This window comes from Cibotium barometz, chromosome 62, assembly GCF_041138505.1.
Source record: "Cibotium barometz isolate CiBa-2024 chromosome 62, ASM4113850v1, whole genome shotgun sequence".
NCBI lineage: Eukaryota > Viridiplantae > Streptophyta > Polypodiopsida > Cyatheales > Cibotiaceae > Cibotium > Cibotium barometz.
Window position 1 is genome coordinate 37,017,922 of NC_141107.1, and position 21,229 is coordinate 37,039,150.

At 46.3% G+C, this 21,229-nt stretch overlaps 2 protein-coding genes across 2 annotated transcripts in view; both read right to left on the reverse strand.

The window, feature by feature from the left end:
- LOC147604428 (Sept9 (DUF616)) overlaps window positions 1-21,229 on the reverse strand; it is a 134,513-nt gene that overhangs the window by 20,995 nt on the left and 92,289 nt on the right. The window lies entirely within an intron of this gene.
- Window positions 14,640-18,386, reverse strand: LOC147604429 (uncharacterized). The gene is made up of 4 exons (XM_086795690.1): window positions 16,534-18,386; window positions 16,055-16,400; window positions 15,786-15,947; window positions 14,640-15,690 (listed from the first exon to the last, which is right to left on the reverse strand). Exons 1-4 carry the CDS (start codon window positions 18,282-18,284, stop codon window positions 15,235-15,237), a joined length of 2,715 nt encoding a protein of 904 aa, XP_086651816.1. The 5' UTR covers window positions 18,285-18,386; the 3' UTR covers window positions 14,640-15,234.

The following is a 21,229-nucleotide window of genomic DNA, read 5'->3' on the forward strand; positions in this document are numbered from 1 at the left end:
ATTGGATTACAAGGCAGATTAGAGAGATTAGATCACCCCTTGGAGGATTTCAGAGGCTGCACCTTGCAGAGGGTGAGGGTGATTGGTTTTCGAGCACATGCATGGCACATAGATCCAGCACCGGCCAAGGTGGCGAGGGAGAGATTTTGGCGGTTATGGATTTGGGAGTGCTGACCTCTCACACGGTTGAAGTGGGACCCTGGAGAGTGGACTTGGCATGATCCCACAGATCGGGTGGAGACTCTGGCTGCCCCTTTCTTTCCATATATAGCGCGGCTCGACCGCACGATCCAGATGCCAGAGATAGATGGCACACCGACAACAGCAGCACATTGGCAGTCTTAGGGCCTATCAACAACGTTTCCTTTCAGATTTTTGGAAGAGGCTTTGGGACAACTTTCACCCGAGGAAGTCTGGCGGTTGGTACTTGGTCGGTAGTCGGAGGTCGGCCTAAGGTGCGGCCACCCCCAGGACTCTCAGCTTTGGAATTAACCGAAGGCTTAGCAGATTTGGCAACGGATTCTCTACATCTTCACTATGGACAAGGCATCTACCTGGATCATCACTTGATCTACCGTCACTTGGGCCACCGAGGCTAGAGTGGTTAGGACTTACGAGGAGGATGGGGGAGGACTTGCCCTTTATGTCCACCACCATCATATTGCAGTAGTACCAGTCACAGCCCCACCAGCAAGTGTGGCGACCAGGCTCGTGCTAGCGATGGGAGATTTGCAGTAGCAGAGCAGCCTGGCACATTTGGTGTGCTCATGATTCTCTACTCAATCCTCATGAAATGCATCCAAATCATCCCCAAGAAGGTAGATAGGCATAAACATATCATCACCCACAATGTGTGATGCTAGCCCTGCCCTCGAGATCATGACCACACATTGAAAATAGGACACGCGCACGCACACACACACACACACACACACAATGGAGAACCTCAAGGGAGCACACAAAGATGATAGATAGGTAATGAATGTGTGCTGTACAAAGATGATAAGTATATCCCAAGATGAGTATATACTAGCATGGGGGAAAAAACCTTCTAAAGAGGAAAAAAGTCCTAGTGTGTTCACACACATCACTACCAAATATGGCTACAAATCCCCCCATGGGAGTGATGATGTGAGCAAGGGGTGAGCTGGCACTAAAAGTACAGAGATGTATCAGACTCTTTGGACTATGAGAGGGAGCCCAGAATAATCACCAAATGGAAGTAAGTTCAAAGCTTTGCGAAAAATCTTCAAACTTCTCTCGTGGGAGAGCCTTCGTGAATAAATCTGCCATATTGTCATGTGTTGGCACATAAGCCAAGCTGATCCCCCCTGGCAAGCATCTCTCCCTGATATAATGATAATGCACCTCGTTATGCTTTGTGCAAGCATGAAAAATTGGATTCCTCGTAACTGCCATAATGCTCTGACTATCAGTAAATATGGTAGTGGCTAAGGACTCGCCAATACCCAAATTAGCAATAAGGCGTCTGAGCCAAACACACTCAACTGTAGCTGTAAATGCTGCCTTGTACTCAGCTTCACAGCTAGAAGTGGCCATAGTGGGTTGCTTCTTGCTAAGCCATGATATCCATGAATCACCAAGGCAAAAGCAAAAACCACTAGTGGACACTCGTGTGTCGTAGCATCCAATCTAGTGTGAGTATGTAAATGCATGCTGCTGTGATTTACCCCCCTTGGGATAAAACAACCCAAAGTGCTTGGTGTCCTTTAGGTAACGAAACACCTGTTTGACACACTGTCAATGCTTTGTGCCTAGGCTATGCATAAATCTGCTCAATACTGAGATCCCATACGTCAAGCCTGGTGTTACATAAGAAGATAAGGCATCAAACAGTTTCTTGATACAGGCCGGCATCAAAAGGGTCACCTACATCTTCAAAACTAAGTCACAAACCAGGTTCCGCAACAACAGGTTTGCAGTCTCCAAGATTGAATCTCTTCAACAATGCCTATATGTATTGTGTCTGTAACATAACAATGCCATCATTACGTTGCCGAAACTTAATGTCCAAATAATAGTGCAACGGGCCAAGATCTGACATTTCAAACGATTTTTGTAAATCATCTATAAAAGCTGAAATATGATCATCATTAAGGTTTGTGAATAGCATGCTATCAACTATAGCATGATGACCAAAAAATCATCTTTAGTTCTCTTAATGTAGAGGGTATTGTTAGTACGATTGTCGCAAAAACCTTGTGCAACCAAGTATGTATGTATATTCTCATACCATGCTTTGGGAGTCTGCTTAAGACCATACAAAGCTTTTTTCAATCTGCATACTTTTAATTCCTGACCTTTCTGAATAAAACCACGAGGTTGAGATACATAGATCTCCTTATACACATCTCCATTCAAAAAAGTAGTTTCGATATCCAATTGACATACATTCCAACCTTTATGTATTGCTAATGCAATGATACTCCGCATGGTAATCATACGACATGTGGGTGCAAAGGTCTCACCATAGTCAATGCCTTTTTCCTGTGCATAATCCTTTGCAACAAGCCTTGCTTTGTATCACTCGACACTACCGTCAGCTTAACATTTAAGCCTGTAAACCATTTCCTGCCAATGCCCTTCTTGCCATGGGACAAATCAGACAACTTCAAGTACCATTTTTGAGTAAAGCATCATATTTAGATTGCAGAGCACTTATCCATTGTTCTAATTCCTTTGCTTCATCAAAGGAGACAGGTTCCTTTTCATTACATGAACTGGTAATAAGAGCATGACCTGTCAACATGAGATGCGTGATGAGAACCTGCACGTGTTTTGCTAGGCAAAGGAGTGTTCAATTTGCTATCACGTAGTGTTTGCACTAGATATTTTGGCATACTTTTTGACTCCTCAATTTACCTTCTTTCCTTATCAACTGCATCATCTACATTTGCCTCATCAATAGATTGATCTATGGACTGAAAAACATGCTTATTTTTAACATCTATGGGTTGATTTTTAGCATTGCTGTGAGCACCCAAATGCTCTACATCAATGTGTCTTGCATTGAACAATGGAAGGAGAGTGTCGAATGTCCTGCGAACATACATTTTGTTGTTTTTACACGAAAGCAAGGACTGAATTGCATCTTCCACAAATACAACATCTCTACTCACAAGAATCCGCTTGGTAGCAAGATGATAGAGACGGTAACCTTTACTTTTTAAGCTATACTCCACAAAAATACATTTAACAGCCTTATCGTTAAGCTTACTACAATTTGCTTAGGCATAAGTACATAAGCAAAACAACCAAAAGTATGTAAGTGAATTATAGAGAGCTGTCTATTATTCCAAGCTTCAAAAGGCGTAATTGTATGTAAAGCCTTTGTAGGACACCTGTTCAAAACATATATTGCACACATGACTACTTCTAGCCAGAAAGCATGAGGTGACTCTTCACTTTTGACCATACAACGTGCCATCTCCATGAGAGTCTTGTTTTTGCGTTCAGCTACACCATGTTGCTGAGGTGTATAGGGCACTGTGCATTGGTGTTTTATTCCATGATTAGCCATGTATGCATGAAACTCTTTAGACATATACTTTACCTCTTGATTAGTACACTGGAAACCAATCTTACATGCAAAAAATATTCTCAACCATAGCGACAGTGCTTAAAACCTCTAATTTCTGTTATAATGGACATACCCAGGTATGTGTGGAATAATCACATAGTCACAGGGGACGAAAGGGACGGAAGCTTGGGACATCGTCTCGAGACGCGTCCGAAACGGGGACGGAAGGGGACAGTCAGACGTTCCCCTGGAGGCGTCCCTCACAAGGGACGGCGGACGGGAACAGCTGCTGGCCAGGGAACGTTGTGGAAGATGGAACTGTGAGGGGACGGCAAGGAGCCATTGCGCCCTGCAACGGTCGTTTTGTTGCCCATTTCTGGCTGTTTGGGTGGCCGTTTGGGGACACCTTTCCCTCTTGCCCCTTGGGCCTTGGCCTTTGAGGCTTGGGCCTTGGTCCTTCAGGCTTGGGCCTTGGCCCTTGCCTCTCTCTTGCCTTGGCCTTTGAGGCTTGGCCCTTGCCTCTCTCTTACCTATCTAATATCTATATAAGAACAAGGCAACAAGGCTACAAGCACACACACCCCCCTTCGAGCAACTCTCTCTCTCTCTAGTCTCTTGATTCTTGAGTCTTTGGCACTTTGCAAGTTTGCTCATTGCTCAAGCCTCAAGCCTCAAGCTTCAAGCGGCAAGCCACACTCTATGAGTGTATCTACTCTCTCTAGTCTCTCTCCCTCGAGCTTCTTCTAACTTCCAAGTTCCAAGCCTCACACAAGGCTCTACTCTCTAGTATCTAGACTCTCTCTCTCTCACCTCTCTCTCAAGCCTCTTGAGTCTTCCAACTTCCAAGCCTCTAGACTCTCACACAAGCACTCTAGAATCTAGTCTCTAGTCTCTCTCCCTCAAGGCTCAAGCCTCTCTCTCTCTCTCTCTCTCTCTCTCTCAAGGCTCAAGGCTCAAGGCTCAAGCCATCCTTAACCATGGCATCCTCCTCACGTGCCGGGACTTCCCGTTGAACGACGACGGGATGGACATGGTGGGACGAGGTTAACTACACCCCATCCGCTCATGGAGGCGGTTCTCGGCCATGGGCATGCCCACCTATTGAGGATTGTAGACGCTATGCAACCATGCATAGGCAAGGTCTACGAGGCCATGGATCGCATGATAGAGAAGTCGAAAGACTTCGTTCCTAACGAAGACAAATACGAGGAGATCCATGCCTTGTGTCTAGGAAGATGGAATTCCTACTACTCTCCATTGCATACAACAACTTATGTAGTGGACCCAGAATTCCAAGGCAACAAGCAGGAGAGCGACTAGGAGGTGAACGCTAGATGGAGGATCATCTTGGACCGACTTGTGCCTGATGCATCGGTTAGGCGCCAGATCAAGGACCAACTTTCCATGTACATGTCATTTCATGGCTCCTATACTGTCATGATGCACAAATCGACCGTTCCAAAGTTGGTGTTGCTCTATGGTGGGAGGACTTGGTTTGGATGGACCGGAGCTACAGGAGCTGGCCATCCGCATACTTAGGCAGGCCGTCAGCTCCTCTTGATTGGAGCAACTTTGGAGCACCTACAGCCACACTGCCTCTAGGAAGAGGAATCGACTCGGGGTAGAGCGTGCCAATGACCTTGTCTTCGTCAACGCGAACTTGTGAATGCTTTGCAAGAGCATGACCAAGAAGGCAGATCTCTTCACCAAGTGGGAGATGAGTCAACAAGAAGAGCAACAAGAGGATGAGGTGCAGCAGTAGCATGTGAGTGAGGATGAGCTTGATGCTCCTTTGGCACAAGCTACCCATGACCATGAGGCGAGCACTTCACGTGGATGATTATTCATGGATCATGATTCATAGGCCTTACTACTTAGCTCTAGCCTCTAGCCTCTAGGCTTTAGCACTTTTTGTCATTGACTCATTTGAGTCCTTCCATGTATTCTGCCTCCTTAAGGCTTAGTCCTGACTCTTGACTCTTTGATTTGCGTATTTTGTTAATATGACTCGAAAGCTTACCATTTTAGTGTAAATTTGTGCTCATTTTGATGTACTTTCAAAGTAGAATAAGTGTAGAGTAGAAAAACTTTTAAAAAAAGTATTTTTTGAGTGTCGTTTCCTCCCCCGTTCCCATTCCCTACTTATGGCTGTCCCCCATCTCGTCCCCGTCCCCCATCTCGTCCCCGTCCCCGTCCCCGTCCCCTGTCCCCCATCTCGTCCCCGTCCCCGTCCCCGTCCTCGTCCCTTGTGACTATGAATAATCATCAAGGAATGTGGCAAAATAGAGGTAGCTCTCAATAGATGGTGTTCACATAGGACCACATAGATCACTATGTATAAGCTGCAAGTTTTGGATAGCTTTAACTAAACCATCTTTGGGAAATGATGCCCGCTACATTTCTCCAAGTATAAGCTGCAAGTTTTGGATAGCTTTAACTAAACCATCTTTGGGAAATGATGCCCGCTACATTTCTCCAAGTATACATCCCTCACAAACATGTTTGATAGGGGCTTCAAGATGTGGCAGCTCTGATGCCATGTCATGCTTATACAAACGTAGCAAACTGCCAAAGTTAAAGTGACCAAAGCGTGCATGCCACAGCTTGGCATCATCCATTGTCTTTGTGGCAGAGACTATACATACAATGTGCTTTTGTCTTTCATATGCATCGAGCCTGTAAAGGCCATGAGACAAAGTACTAGAAGCAACAATTGTATTGCCATCACTGCGATCATGAACAATACATCTGTCATCCACAAACTGAACCACTAAGCCGCCGTCGTAATGGTAGAGACAAATAACAAGTTCTTCTTGATCCTTGGTACATATAATACATCTCAGAGTGTGATTGTTTCAATATTTGTAGCAGTGAGAACAATTTTACCAACTTCTTTTACTTGATATGAGGAGTTGTTTGCACATGTAACAATGTTTCCCTACGGAGCAGATTAAAGTGATAAGAATAAACTCCGATGAGAAGTAATGTGCTTACTAGCACCACTGTCAAAATGCCAAACATGTATATCTGTACATGCATCCAGTTGTGATTTAATTTGTAGCCATATTTGGTAGTGATGTGTGTGAACACACTAGAACCAGCCGGGATACTTTTTGCCTCTTTATGAGGTTTTTTCCCCGTGCTAGTATATACCCATCTTGGGGTATACTTATCATCTTTGTACATCACATATTCATTATCTATCTATAATCTCATTGTGTGCTTTTTGGAGCTTCTCCATTGTGTGTGTGTGCGCATTCCTGTAACCCTATTTCCAACATTTGGTATCAGAGCATACGCTCCTTGTCCCTGTTGTTGCTATCTACCGTTCATCTCGAGTTGCCTGTCTTCTTGAATCGGATCAAGAAGCCTCTCTGGGAGAAGGAAGAGGACTGTGAGGTGTGTAGTACTTTGTACTGTAGTATTGCGGTCAGATTTTTGTTTCGGACACATTTTGGGAGTTGTTCACGCGGTTTTTTTTTCGGGTTTCTGCAGACTGCTTTGGGGACTAGATTTGCACTGCTCTTCATCACATTCTAGAGTAGTATTGTGAGATCTACTACAGACGCGTGTGTAGATACATGTGAAAGCATCATCAGACACACTCATCACATGGGATCTTGTCTACCAGCTACACTTTAGTGACAACGATCTCTACATCTTACGAGTACAATGTCTACTCACTTTACTCTGCATTTCTTTTATACACCTTGCAAGTTTTCATTGTCAATGGCCTTATTAGCAGTCACTTTGGTTTCATCAAAGGATCATCTAGCACTTGCAGGTTGCATGATTACTTGGTTGGGTATTATAAAAAATGGCAAACAGTGATGTATTTTGGATGTTATCCGCTGAGGATAAGCTTGAAAGGACCAACTAGCCATTATGGTCCTATATGATGCGGCATGTAATCCTAGCCAAAGGGCTATGGAATGTTGTGGTTGGTACTGAGAAACATCTTGGTTCCTTTGATTAAAATGATGCAGAAGACACCTCTCCAGACATAGATTCAGTTTCACATGGTACGTTACCACAGGATAGCATATCTTCTACGCATTCGATCATGCGGGACTATTAAACATGCTTCGGATGCACTTGCGTCATTGTACCAAATACGTAATGAAGCACGTCATTCTTATCTACGCAAGTAATTAGAGTCAAAGCATATGAATGAGAGGGACTCCATGGACAGTTTCCTTACAAAAATCAACGATTTTAAGGAGCAGTTGGCCAGTGTTGATGAAGTATATCTTCACAGTTCATTGGTGCCTACTGTCTTGAATGTATTGCCTGACTCGTATCAAAGTTTTGCTTCTACCATCAGACTCATGATGAAAGGCAATCCAAATGCCTTGAAGTTTGAGGAGTTGCTCTTGCAAAAAGAGCAACCAGGCAAAATAGATTTGTCATGCGTGGAGCAGATCATGCTTTTGTTTCTAGTCAATAAAGAGGCAAAGGTAAATCCTTTCTAAGGGTAGTTACAAGCCGAACTCAGAGTTACACAAATGCTCACAACGTCTTCTGTATCTTGAGTTTCGTGAGTTTAGCAATCCACTTTAATACTTCAAACTTTAAAGAGATGAGAGAGAGATATATGAGAACTGTACACCAGATTGGGTCCCAAATTACCCACTGAAGGGCCCCCTATCTTGATAACGAGATAGTATTTGCTTTATTACTTTAGAGAGAATGACTGTGGACTGTAGATAAGCCAAACGCAAGATCTCGGAGGATCGGAAGCCTGGCTGAACTGTACACGGCTGTAGAAACACCTCAATGAGCTGATCTCGAGCCTATGCACTCTTCCCAAGGGCATGAGGAAGGGCTGCACACCTGAGGCTGAGAAAGAACTGCGGTGGACTGTTCTAAGCTATGTGACTATGCTGTAAATGATTATGAATGATATGTTACCTTCACCAGATGACTGTAGCATGTATGGATGATGCACAGAAGGCGGAGGCACTGCTGTAGGGCTGAATACTGTTGTAGAACTGATGCTGGACTGAAATGCAGACTGTATGACTGCTGTGGAACTGTAAACACAGGGCTGGACTGAACTGAACTGCAGGCGGCTGTGATGTATGCAAAAACGCAGAGATATATGCTGTTTTGGGACCTGTGGAAGTGTTGAATGGCTACGCCTCAAGGCTGGAGAAGCAAACGCAGAAGCTCCAATGGTGTTGGATTAGTCTAGGGCTGAAGGCGGGGATGCTCCTAAGGCTGAGGATGAAGGGTGCCTAGCTTCTGAAGACTAAATGAATGTCTAAGCCCTATGCAAAGCCTATTTATACTAACTAGAGGCTGGTCAAGTTGGCTGGTCATTTATTTAATAAAGTTTATATTTATAAATGACAATAAATGCTAAATAAATACCATAAAATATGAAAAAAATACCAGATAAATCCTAGTAAATTCCCTAAGGCTTCTGGGCTGTTCTAAATGATGCACAGACATATGAATGCACATTATGCAAAATGCAGAGTGCTTTCTGATGCAAACCCTAAGGCTTCTACTAACTGTACATGCATGAATGATTCTCTCCAAGTGGGTTAAGGGATATGACTGACTGACTGACCCGCTAAGGCTGAGGAATGACCTACGTAGCTTGTGCCTGACTTATCCTGGACTCACGATGTACAATGGGGACACGACATAAGACAAATATCATCCTACTGCGTTCTAATAATGTACAAATGTTGCACTGCTGATGATGAGCCAGTTTGTCACCATGCACTGAGTGCAAAGTGCATGTGACACCCTGGGAGCCTGTTTAAGGCCATAAAGAGATTTTTGCAAAAGATAAACATGGTCCTCGAAACCATTGCGGACGAAGCCAGGGGGTTGTTCAACATATATTTTCTCTTGAAGGTCCCCGTTGAGAAAGGCGGACTTGATATTCATCTAAAAGATGGGCCAAGAGAAGTGAGCAGCAATAGCAAGAACAGTGCAAATGGTGGTATACTTGGCGGCGGGAGCAAAAATCTTTGAGAAGTCCTTGCCTTCCTTTTGGGCATAGCCCTTAGCCACTAAGCGGGCTTTATATTTGTCAAGTGAACCATCGGCAAGAAACTTCATTTTCTAAGTCCATTTGACACCAATAACCTTCCTATGAGAAGGACGGGGAATAAGTTCCCATGTGTGATTTCTGTTAATGGCATCCATTTCCACCTCCATCGCAACCCACCACTTTGGAATTTGTGCCTCCTTGCACTCCCATAAGCAATGGTAGACCATCTCTACAGCTCCTCCGCATCTCGAGCAAGCTGGGCTAGCACCAACGACCAATCTCCATTGGTTGGTGGCAAGACCACAATGTAGAGAAAACCAAAGAAGAGAAAATCTTCGTTTCCTTGTATGAGTGCTACAACCTCCGCCATAAAGCTCTCTGAATGTCAAGGGTGATCCCATAAGCCTCCCATTGAGGTCTAAGAGTAGGGACACTCACACTTGCCATGAAACAAGACAGAAAAAATAGAAATCATCTCGCTAAATTGCAATCAAGAGCGTGAGCCCGAGCCCCCAGCCCCCCCCCCCCCCCCCCCCCCCCCCCCCCGGTTTCGCGAACTGGGCTCTCTCCCCTATCCACCTTCGTGCTGCCCCCACCTTTCTTCTCTTTGCCTGTCTGCCCACCTGCATCCTCTTCCTCCCTTCCCCTTTTCGTGCGCACTGCCCCGTGGGCGTTTTCTTCCTTCCCACCTCCTGCCCTTCTCCTACCCCATTGCCCCTTGTTTTATGGGTTTTCCGCTAGCTGCACTCTCCCTCCTCTCCCCTTCTCTTGTGCACTGCCCCCCCCATGGCGACCACCACTGATGCAACAGAGTGGCAAACCGTTGGCCCGAGACGGAGCCGTTAGCCAACTTCTAGAGCAGAGGAGCGCCGCTAGGCGTGCCAGACTAGTAGGGCAGAGGAGGATACGGTTTTGCCAGAGAACCGTTTTGAGCATTTATCTCAGCAATCCCCGCGCCCCCCCCCCCCCCCCCCCCCCGCGCGACCTCGAGGAACCCACCTCCCGTCCCACCTTTTGGAGGCCGTTAACTTGCCGAGATCCCTCTCCAGGTTCCCAGATTCTCGTGGGGCCCTCTGGCCCTCCCAAGCCTTTGGCGGGCCCTTCCTTGCATCCCCATCCTTCCCCTCCCTCATACGCGGATTCCTCCCCTCATCCTTTTCCCACCCCTTTCCCCCCACCCCCCCCCTCCCCAACCTTCAGTTTCAACTCCCCCCTCAGTAGCTTCCTTTGATCCGACTCCTTTGGAGTCCCCCCACCCCACCCCTCCCTCTTTCGCCTCTCCGGAGCATTCTCGTTGCCCTCTGGCCATGCCAAACCTGGAGCAGAGGCAACCGAGGAGTTGAGTCTGTTGCCTAATTCATCGTTTTTTGGAGTTGGTAGAGATGACCATCGCTGCCTCTCCAGTGAGGACTCTCCCTCCACCAAGTGGGCCTTTTGTCTTCCATTGAGCCTATGGAGCCAATGTGAACTCATGCACCCATAATTGAAATTACCACTTTAATTACACACACCACTTAACCTTGAGTGCAGCACCGAGGATGGAATGGGATACGGAGTTAGTGTCTACCGCCATCCAAGGGCAGGCAATCAAGCTCTCTCATCATTTGCATGATTTGCACATCACCGATGTGCTTACCCATCTTTGGCCCTTGGCTCGAAAGGAGTTGGGAGGCTTGGGCCACAGAGATCAGGATGGGGATGTGGTGTCCTCCAGCTTAGAGGTGCTGCTTTTTGTGTTCCTTCATATCTTAGCAGTACCCCTTCCCCCCCTCCTATAGATTTGTAGGTGGAACCCTGATTATGCTTATTCCCTAGCTCCAATAGAGTGGCACAGCATGGAGGGCAAGATCCACACAAGAAGATCCTACCGGGCAGAAGTGACTTTATGGTCCCTCTCTTTTGGGCCCTTTGGGACAAGGGGGGAGTTTGTATTTCTGTGAGTGAGCAACCATTGCCGGTAATAGTTGGTTGAGGCACCATTGACATTGGTTGAGATTAGTGGGTGACCATCAGGATTGGAGAGGAGTATTTATGTGCCGAACGCTGCAGGCAGAGTCACTTTCTAGATTGCATGCATGGCTACAATTTATCGCATAGAGTACTCTACTTGGGAGGAGTTGATCCTGGCTCTTATGGGTCAGGACCCTTGGCATTTACCAAAGTTTGGATGTAGCCCCTAGAGTCTGTGCTTCTCAAGATGTGATAGGAGGAGCACCGGCCCCAACCTCTCCAAACTAAATAGGTTCTATGTGGATGAGTCAGCTTGCTGTCATGGTGGCATGATGGGTATTTTGGCAAGCACTACTCTCCAATCACGCATCAGTTATTCTATCTCTCAAGGATCCCTGGCGGCGGCAGGACAAACACTTGAGCTTTGAATCCCGAACAACCTCACCAAGACTCCAAGATATGCAGCAAGATAGAGTTTTGGGAGGGCTGGATTTTCTCTCAGGATCTGCTGCAGGCACGTTGGATGCACGCCTAGGTGAGATTAGCAATGTAGTGCAGGAGGCAACATAGAGCAGATTGGTTGGATTCCACGAGCAGAAGAAGAGCATCTGCCAAGGCCTAGCTTCTCTATAGTGACTTTAGGAGAGTGCCCTAGATAGCCCGTGGATCGAGGATCAGTTGGCTGCCACCCGCCGTACTGAACTCAGATCCATAGAGGAGAGGAGGGTGGAGTACAGATTGTTAACAATCCTAAAATGGGATTGATCATGATGATAGACAATGATTAAGCAACATAATTAAGGTGGATTAAACCACACTAAAAACTCCATGAGAGATTGAGAGAGAGATTGCACACTCAACACTTGATCTCTTAAGACTATTGCATATCTCAAGTGAACCATACAATGATATAGGCTTTCTAGCCTTATCCCACTTTACACATCATCATCCATGTGGCAACTCCTTTTCCACTCTTTTGGTCAACACTCACACACCATTCAATATTACATGTGGCATTCCTATCTTGCCACAATATCTTGCACCTTTAGGGTGCTTTCCCACATACACACAACACCGCGATTACATCTCTCAACACCCCCTGTTAATCGAGGTGTTCCACAACTCACCCATCACCCATCTCAATGTAGCATTGCACAACCGCAATCGCTACCTCTCAACACTCCCTCTCAATGATACATTGGAGTGTCCATCAACCAAACATGTGTGCGCATGTCTACCATCTTAGACACCAAGTCCTTTTTGAGCCGACTCGCTCACAGCGGAACCAGTGAATCCGATTTGAACATAGAAGTTCGGGTGGGAACCAACCCATGCGCATGGACCTCACACGTGCATCGCTCATGCACACATCATCACGCAACAACCATTTCGAGCTTCTAGGTGAGCTCGGGCAGGGCGACCCTCATACCATGGATGATTACAAAAAAATGCTCGTTTTGAGCACACAGGCTCGGGTACAGTTACCCTCATAGGCTGTGGTTGAAAATAAAACATGACAATTTTTATCTCTATTTTGGTCGCAACCGGACAGGGGACCCACATATGGAAAGCATCCACGTCTTCACATTGGTAGACCAATATTTGGCCTGATTATTTAGGGCACTTCCAACCTTGCGTGTGTGAACACATCTAGAGAGAAATAATGCCTCATTTTTTGTTGTTTATGAACAAGGCTAGAAGAAGGCTGCAACGCGCAGTGCAATACAGACCACACGGGTCCCTCTTCTGCGCGCCGCGCAGCACTACAGCCATCTTCTTCTTCACCCGCTGCACGTCTCTTGCGTGCTACCTCTCTATGTTTTCTGTAGCTACACTCTTCTCAGATTCATTTTCCCATGATGGTTTTGCTTTCTCCATATCTACATTCTAAGCTCGCTGCTCCAAGTGAGGTTTGCTTCCTTAATTTTTGACTGCGAGCGACTGTAAGCTCTTGTCGCCTTTCCTGGGTGATTTGGGGCTTCTGCCAGCGACTGTTTGGGTGCGCTCTTTTTGCCTTGTGCTCTGCAACGAGCGACTGTTGGTGGCTGCATGATGTCTGCCTGGAGGTGTGGTGCTAGCTTTGTTTGCTGAGTGTCAAGCCTGGATCCCACGCGCTACAGTGTTCGCTCATTTCTTTTCCTTTGTTGTCCACGTGTCTCTCTTCCTTTGTGTGCTTCTCGAGCTCAATAGCCATAACTTTCAAGCCTGGCTCTTCTCTTTGCTGCCTCGACTTGTGTAGCTCTTCTTTCCTTGGCTGCTGTTGTTTTGTCTCATATGCAACAATGGCTTCCAATTTATCTGTACCTTTGCTTTTGCTACAAATTCTTTGCCTCCACACTACAAGAACTTGGCTATGCTAGCTCTTTGCCATTCTAAGTCCAAGTTCCCCATTTGATATTGATTTTCTTTGCTGCAACATCTCTATAGTAGTTCAATGTGACCACCAATGGGCCACTACTATGAGCTCCCAATCAGCTCTGATGTGCATGTCTTGTTTGTTGCATGTGGAAATCTTGAAGGGTGCTTCAAACAAGCTTCTTGTTGCAAGAAGCCCATGGTGCCAAATGCTTTTGTGAAAGCCCCATGACTTCCACCATCATCGCCCATCTTCCATGAGCGAACTCCATGAGCAATGCCCTTCAACCATGCTCCATTCTGCGCTATAAACCAGCCCATCACAGCTTGCCATCACTTAACAAGCACACACCTCCTCCACTCTTTGCTTGCAAGCAAAGAACCTTGGGATTCTTCCATCCCATCAAGCAACCCTTCACACTTGAGCATTCTTCCATGCTCCAATAACAAAAACTTGAGGCAAAATCACACTTTTACCTTCACAAAACTTTGTTGGCAGCTTCTTGATGACAGAAATCTCCATCTCCAACTCCATTTGCATCTGATGCAAATCTTCTCTTTGTTGCAAAACTCCATTTGCAACTCTCTTGGGCAGCTTCTTTGATGTTTGATGAAGACTCCATAGCCTTCATAATGCTGAAATCTCCATTTTCAGCTTCCATGATGATGAGCAGGCTTTCCATGTTGCAAAAATCCTCTCAAATCCTCACAAATGCAAATCCAAATGATAATATGAGTGTGCATAATTTTTTTCTTCATAATAACTGAAAATAATGCTTAATCAAAGAACTCATAACCAAGAAATCAAGGTTGATGTGTACGTACTGTACGTAATGTACGGTACGTATTTGTACGTTGTTCCGTACAGATAAAATTTTTGTGTACGTAAAAATACGTACCATTGTAAAAAATATCAATCTATATGGCATTTCATATCAAAGTAAACATAAAAAGATCCAAATACATTTTAAATTGTGAGAGAGACCTATAAGACAATCTAATAAGGTCTTTGCTAATACGCATTTGATTAGTAATCACAAAACCCTTGCCGCATGTTGTAAAACTTGTTACTTCAGAAATCAAACATCAGATACCAAAACCATTTTTCAATCAGATGACAGAGATCAATCTTTAATCACCAATCACCACTCTTAGAAGTTAGCTCTATATAAACTGATGAATCAGTGTTCACAGTGCACACAACAAAAGTCTCGACTCTCATCCATGTCAAAAGGCTGCAAATGCATCAAGATTCAAAACAAACTGAATACAATGCACATACTACATAGCAAGCTGCAACACTACATCATAGAAATGTCCTCAAAAGGCCCATAAGGGCTAGTCCAGAGTCTAGACTCCACAATGAAACATGATCTAAGAGTCAAAACTCCTCATCAGATGATGATGATGACGATGCACCAGAAGAGAGCAAGTCCCCATCTGTCAAGACATTGCCCTCGTCGTCATACTCAGGCTCTGCCATCATGGGCACATGTGATGATGTGAAAGATGTATCATGAGATCCATGTGCTACATCATCATCTCCTGGCTCACTCTGAGTATGAATGAGAGTGACAGCCTCATTCGCCCGAGTCCGCTGCGTACGAACAGGCAGCTTCCCCCGACGAATGCTCCTCCGTCTAGCGCTCTCTGACTCTGCAGCCTCCTCACGCACAGGTATCGCCAAAGCCCGTGCGCGTGACCTTGTGACACGACGATCGATGCTCTCCAACTCTCTATGAAGGAGTCGTATAATATCTGCTTGCTCGTCTCTGACACGCTGCTCCACGTCGCCCTCAGTAGAGGTTGGCACCATCTTCACATGGGTCGGATCTGCCTGTGGAAAAGCAAAATCCGACAAGTCAGAACCACAAGAAATGACTTATATTGAAATGTGTCAAAAGACGTACGACAGTTAAAACTTAAATATACCTGCTTGGGTGCCCCCAAAGCATGATAATCTCGCACGAGCTTCATGTTAGCTCGGCAATACACTAATCGCTCCAGCTGAGCGGTACTAAGTCGATTGCGGATCTTCGTGTGAACCAAGGAGTAGGCACTCCAATTGCGCTCACAAGCACCAGCAGAACAATCCTACGATCACGAATCACGATACGATTTCGGAGTCAAGACTCAAAACCCTTAATGAATCAAACTTGAAACTTTAAAGATGGATGCAATTGTGAAAGAGTCAAGAGTACCTGCGAGAGGATTCGGAGAGCAAGATGAGTCAGCTTTGGAAGACCTTGTCTCCCATAGCTCTGCCACCACGTGAGAGGAAATTTCGTCGCCTCCTCTCTCAAAATCACCGCTCTAGCAAAGGATGGTCCTAGATTGTTCATAAAACTCACCATCTCTGCATCAACCTCAAGTTGCTCATCCTCGTCGTACATTATGTTGATGTACTGGTCTTTCTGCGTGAGCAGAGTGCTCTCACTAAACAGCTCTGGCTTCTTGTAGAAGGGATGAAGCAATGCAGCCATCCCATGAATGGGACGGCTCATAAATGTCCATCGCCGCTCTACAATAGCCAGGATGTCACCACGGCTACAAATTGACAAGCCAACATTCCAACAGTCATTATATAATATAACTTTAAACATATTGTTCATTGTTGCAATGTGCATATTATTTAATATTAATATAATCAACCAAGAACAATATCCAAGTGTACACTCACTGAGACTCCGTCAATGTCGTACAGGTGGCAATATGGCGCTTCATCTCCATGAAGAGATGATAGACCAGTCCAAGAGTAGAGCCCTCCATATCTGTGATTCGGAGGAGGACATGGATAGGCTGCAATGCCACTGTCAAGCTCTGTACCTCTGTCCAAAAGGCCTCGTCAAGCACTTTCCGCTGAATGTATCTAGTGGCCTCTGTCTGTGCATGGTGCATAAACCTCCATTTCGGGTCCACCACAGTCTGTAGTAGTGGGTCCCGCAATCTAAAAAGCCTCTGCAAGACCAAGAACATATAAGAAAACCTGGTCTTCGAGGGTCGCACCATATCAAGTGCACTATGGCTCCTGAAGATGGCCAAAGCCTGATGTTTTTTTCGGAAAAATGTAGTAATCTTCATGGCATCTGCAACATTAGGTTGCACCCATGGCAACTTTCCAATATCCTCCATCAGCAGGTCCAAGCAATGTGCAGCACAAGGAGTCCAAGCAATGCGAGGAAACTCTGCCTCGACCAATTCACCCATACGCTTGCAATTTGAAGCATTGTCTGTCACCACTTGGACCACATTCTCTGGCCCAACATCCAAAATTGCCTGTCTGATGTGGTGATAAATAAACTCAGCACTGATGGATTCTCCTGCCTTTCCTGCATCCACAGCCCGCAAGAAGTATGTGCCAAGACATGAGGACACCAAAATATTGATAATGTGTCGTCTACGCATATCACTCCAGCCATCAGATATGATGGTGCACCCAAAAGACTGCCATCCTGCCTTGACAGGTACCAATGCCTTGTCTATCAAGGCTTTCTGCTCTTCAAGCATCGTGGTACGCATTTTGTTATACTCCACCCCGGACCACGAGTCTGTGTGGCCAACCTCTGCTATGGCCCTCACCATTCTCTTCCATTGATCAGTCCTCAGTACATTGAAGGAGATGTTGCACTCCACAAGAGTGCTTGCAATCTCCATCTCAGCCACTTTTTGTCTCTCTTTCACCCACGAAAGAGATGACACACGTGAAGGCAAAGTACTCTGTCTCAGCACATGTGCATCATCATCCTCATCACCCTCCTGCATGACACGGGCCCTCTTTCTGCCCCCTGTAGACTGGCTATCCTGTGTGGAAGAATCACCCATCTCCCCCACAAGCGCATCATGAAGTGCATCTTGAGTGTGCTGGCTGCCCCTTACCTTCTTTGAACCCTTTGCTGTTGATGAATTCTCAGCAATGAGCTTGTCTCTGATATCCTGCGGCACCTGCTTGCACCCACCACAATTGCCGGTGGTGCCAATACCTGTCAAGTGTATCACGACACGAGAAATTGTGCTCGTGAGCTCGAAGTTGCAATACTTGCACTGCCATCTACGCGTGCCAGAACCAGCTTGGGTCGGCGTATTAATAACACGGATGACATTCGTGTGCTCCTGCCAGTAGGGGTTGCATGGCTTCGGCATATTGGATCCTGGAAGCTCTGTGACACAAACAAAGAGAGAGAGAGAGCTTAGAGCAGAGTACATACTCCAAAGGAAGAAAGAGAGAGAGAGAGAGAGAGGGAGAGCGTAGAGCATACTCCAAAGGAGGAAAGAGAGAGAGAGAGAGAGAGAGAGAGAGAGAGGGAGAGGGACCCCGGACTCGGGAGGGAGTGAGAGAGGGACGAGATTAATCATGTAGACAGTAGTACATTGGCAGAGAGAGAGAGAGAGAGAGAGAGAGAGAGAGAGAGAGTACAGTACGAGATGAATCATGAGGGACCAAGGCCATGAGCGAGAGAGCGTGTGACTTACCTGTGCACAGTGTGCAGAGACGGAGCGAAACAGAGCGCTGGCGGCTGGGCGAAACAGGCGAAAATCCAAAACAAGGCCAAAATCGCACGGCGAAAGGTCAAAAAGGGGGTTTTTTTAAAAAAATAAACGTACGGATGGATCCGTACGCGTACGGATCCGTACAGTACGTTCCGTACGGTGCGGATCGATCCGTACAGTACGTACGGATGCAACCTTGCAAGAAATCTATACATAAATAATCACCATCACCAAGAGCCCACCCAAGCTCTGATAGCATGTTAACAATCCTAAAATGGGATTGATCATGGTGATAGACAATGATTAAGTAACATAATGAGGGCGGATTAAACCACACTAAGAACTCCATAAGAGAGAGAGAGAGAGAGAGATTGCACACTCAACACTTGATCTCTTCTATTGTATATCTCAAGTGAACCATACAATGATATAGGCTTTCTAGCCTTATCCCACTTTACACATCATCATCCATGTGTGGCAACTCCTTTTCCACTCTTTTGGTCAACACTCACACACCATTCAATATTACATATGGCATTCCTATCTTGCCACAATATCTTGCACCTTTAGGGTGCTTTCCCACATACACACAACACCGCGATTACATCTCTCAACACCCCCTCTTAATCGAGGTGTTTCACAACTCACCCATCACCCATCTCAATGGAGCATTGCACAACCGCAATCGCTACCTCTCAACACAGATACCATGCTAGAGCTTCCTTTTGGATGCAGGTGGGAGATAGGGTCACTGGGGATTTCTTTGAGGTTGTAGCCCCCTACTAGTAGAGAGATGATATCCGTAGGTTGCGAGGCCAGGATGGATATATCATTTCAGAACCCTCCCATGTGAGAGCCATATCCACAGACTTCTTCTGATCCTGTCTCACGGGTGCCCCCATATCCTCAAAGGTGGTGGATGTGTGAGAGTGGGTTTGGCGGCATATGAGAGGTGGTTTTTCCCGCTCTCTCGACTTTCCTATTGACTTCCTTCATAGCTTAGGAGCTGGCGGAGGCCATGACGGCTCTTCCTAGGAGAAAATGCCCAAGAGCGGACAGGCTTCCAGTCTCCTTATTTCTTTGTCACTGGGATCTCATGGAAGGTGGCCTTAGAGTAGCCTTCAACGAGATTATGACTACGAGTGCCATGCCGCCAGAGAGGATATCAGAGGGTTTGATCCACTTGTTTCCCAAAGAGGACAGTGACAGATTGGAGATTCGGCAAAGGGAACCCATCACCCTCCTCGGGACCGCTTACAAGATTTTGGCCAAGGCCATCAACTGGAGACTACAATCTTTCCTCCCTGACTTGATTCATGAGACTTACACAAGGTTTGTTGAGGATCGGAGCATTCTGAACAACATCTTCACTTTTTGGGAGGCGACTTCTTCGGCCAAGATGTGCCAGTAGGATCTCATTATTCTCCTACTAGATTTGAGAAAGAGTTGATTGGGTCTTTCTGGAGGGGACGATGTGCAGTATGGGATTTCCGGAGGAGGGGATGTGTGGTGATTGTGGACTCTACTCGGCCTCTCACAACCAGGTTCTTATTCAGGGAGCCAGAGGTAACAATTTTCCCCTCTCTCGCTCAGTCCAGTAGGGTTGCCATCTAGCACCATATCTCTTTCTATTTGTTGCCAAGGCCATGAGCAGCTTTCTTTCAGCTCAAGAGACTAGGCTCCAGGGATTGCTTCTCCCCATCCGTGCACAGGAGGAGTTGCTTGACTTCAAGTTCTTAGATGACACATTAGCATACTTATCAGGAGATGAACCTTCAGAGATGTGTGGAGGCGATAGAGATCTTTTGTCATGCATCTGCAACGCAGATCAACCGGCATAAGTCGTGTGGATTTTGGGTTGGCTCATTGCCTGCCTTGACTTGGTGTCCAATTGATGCTTTCTTGTGGATCCCAAGGGGCACTTGAGTCCATTATCTCAAATGTTAGGTGGGCATCGATATCACCCCAGAGCAGCAGTTAGCCCCTCTTCTTTCGAGCATTCGGAAGAAGCTACTATATTGGAGTTCAACGAGGCTTTCCTTGGCCTGCCGGGTAGTGGTGGTGAGCTAGGTTCTTCTTGCCACCATGTGGTATATCACTTCTTGTTGGGCCTTCTCATGGGCAGGTTCAACGGTTGAACCACAACTTTTTGTGGGACGGCGACAACGGGAGGCTAGTGCGGGCTAAGGTGGCCTCGAGAGTGATCATATAGCAATGCTAGAGAGGGGGCATGGGCATCATCGATCCCGCCATATAGAGCTGTGCCCTTGTGGGCAAGCTGATTGTTAAAGGCCTTCTTCCACGCGGCAAGCCTTGGATGGAATTTCTCCTGGCTGAGATCTCAGCCTGTACACGGAGTCTGGGGCCCCTTGGTTGCAGAGCACTAGATGGTCTTCAGTGAGATGTGGGCTCGTGGCTTTAGCCCAGCTTTTGAGGACAGATTTTCAGCCAGCTTATTACAAGCTTGGGATCATCCCAGGCCGGCCCTTCAACAGTTTGTTCTAGTAGCCTTTGAGGAGTCACCGACAGCCCTTGATTTGGAACCCTCTGATACGTCTACCTAGTGTTCACATGTTAGGGGCTCGCCCACAGGTATCCTGAGGAGTTTTGAGCACAAGTCGTGCTAGGTCCCTTGGAGATTGGCTTACATTCAGACAGCTGCCCCCTGTGGCCCACCAGGAGGGGGTTGACTACACCAGGCATGATATTCTATTCTCTTGGCAGTTCATGCCGCACATGAGAGCTCCGCCTTACTCACCTTTTCAATTGGACCTCATGGCAGATTAGGGAGAGCCCATCTCCGCTTCTGCAGTTATGCCATGAGTAAGATAAATAGTTAGGCCTCCTCTAGAAATCATCCTCTGTCCAACAATCCCTACATAGAAGGA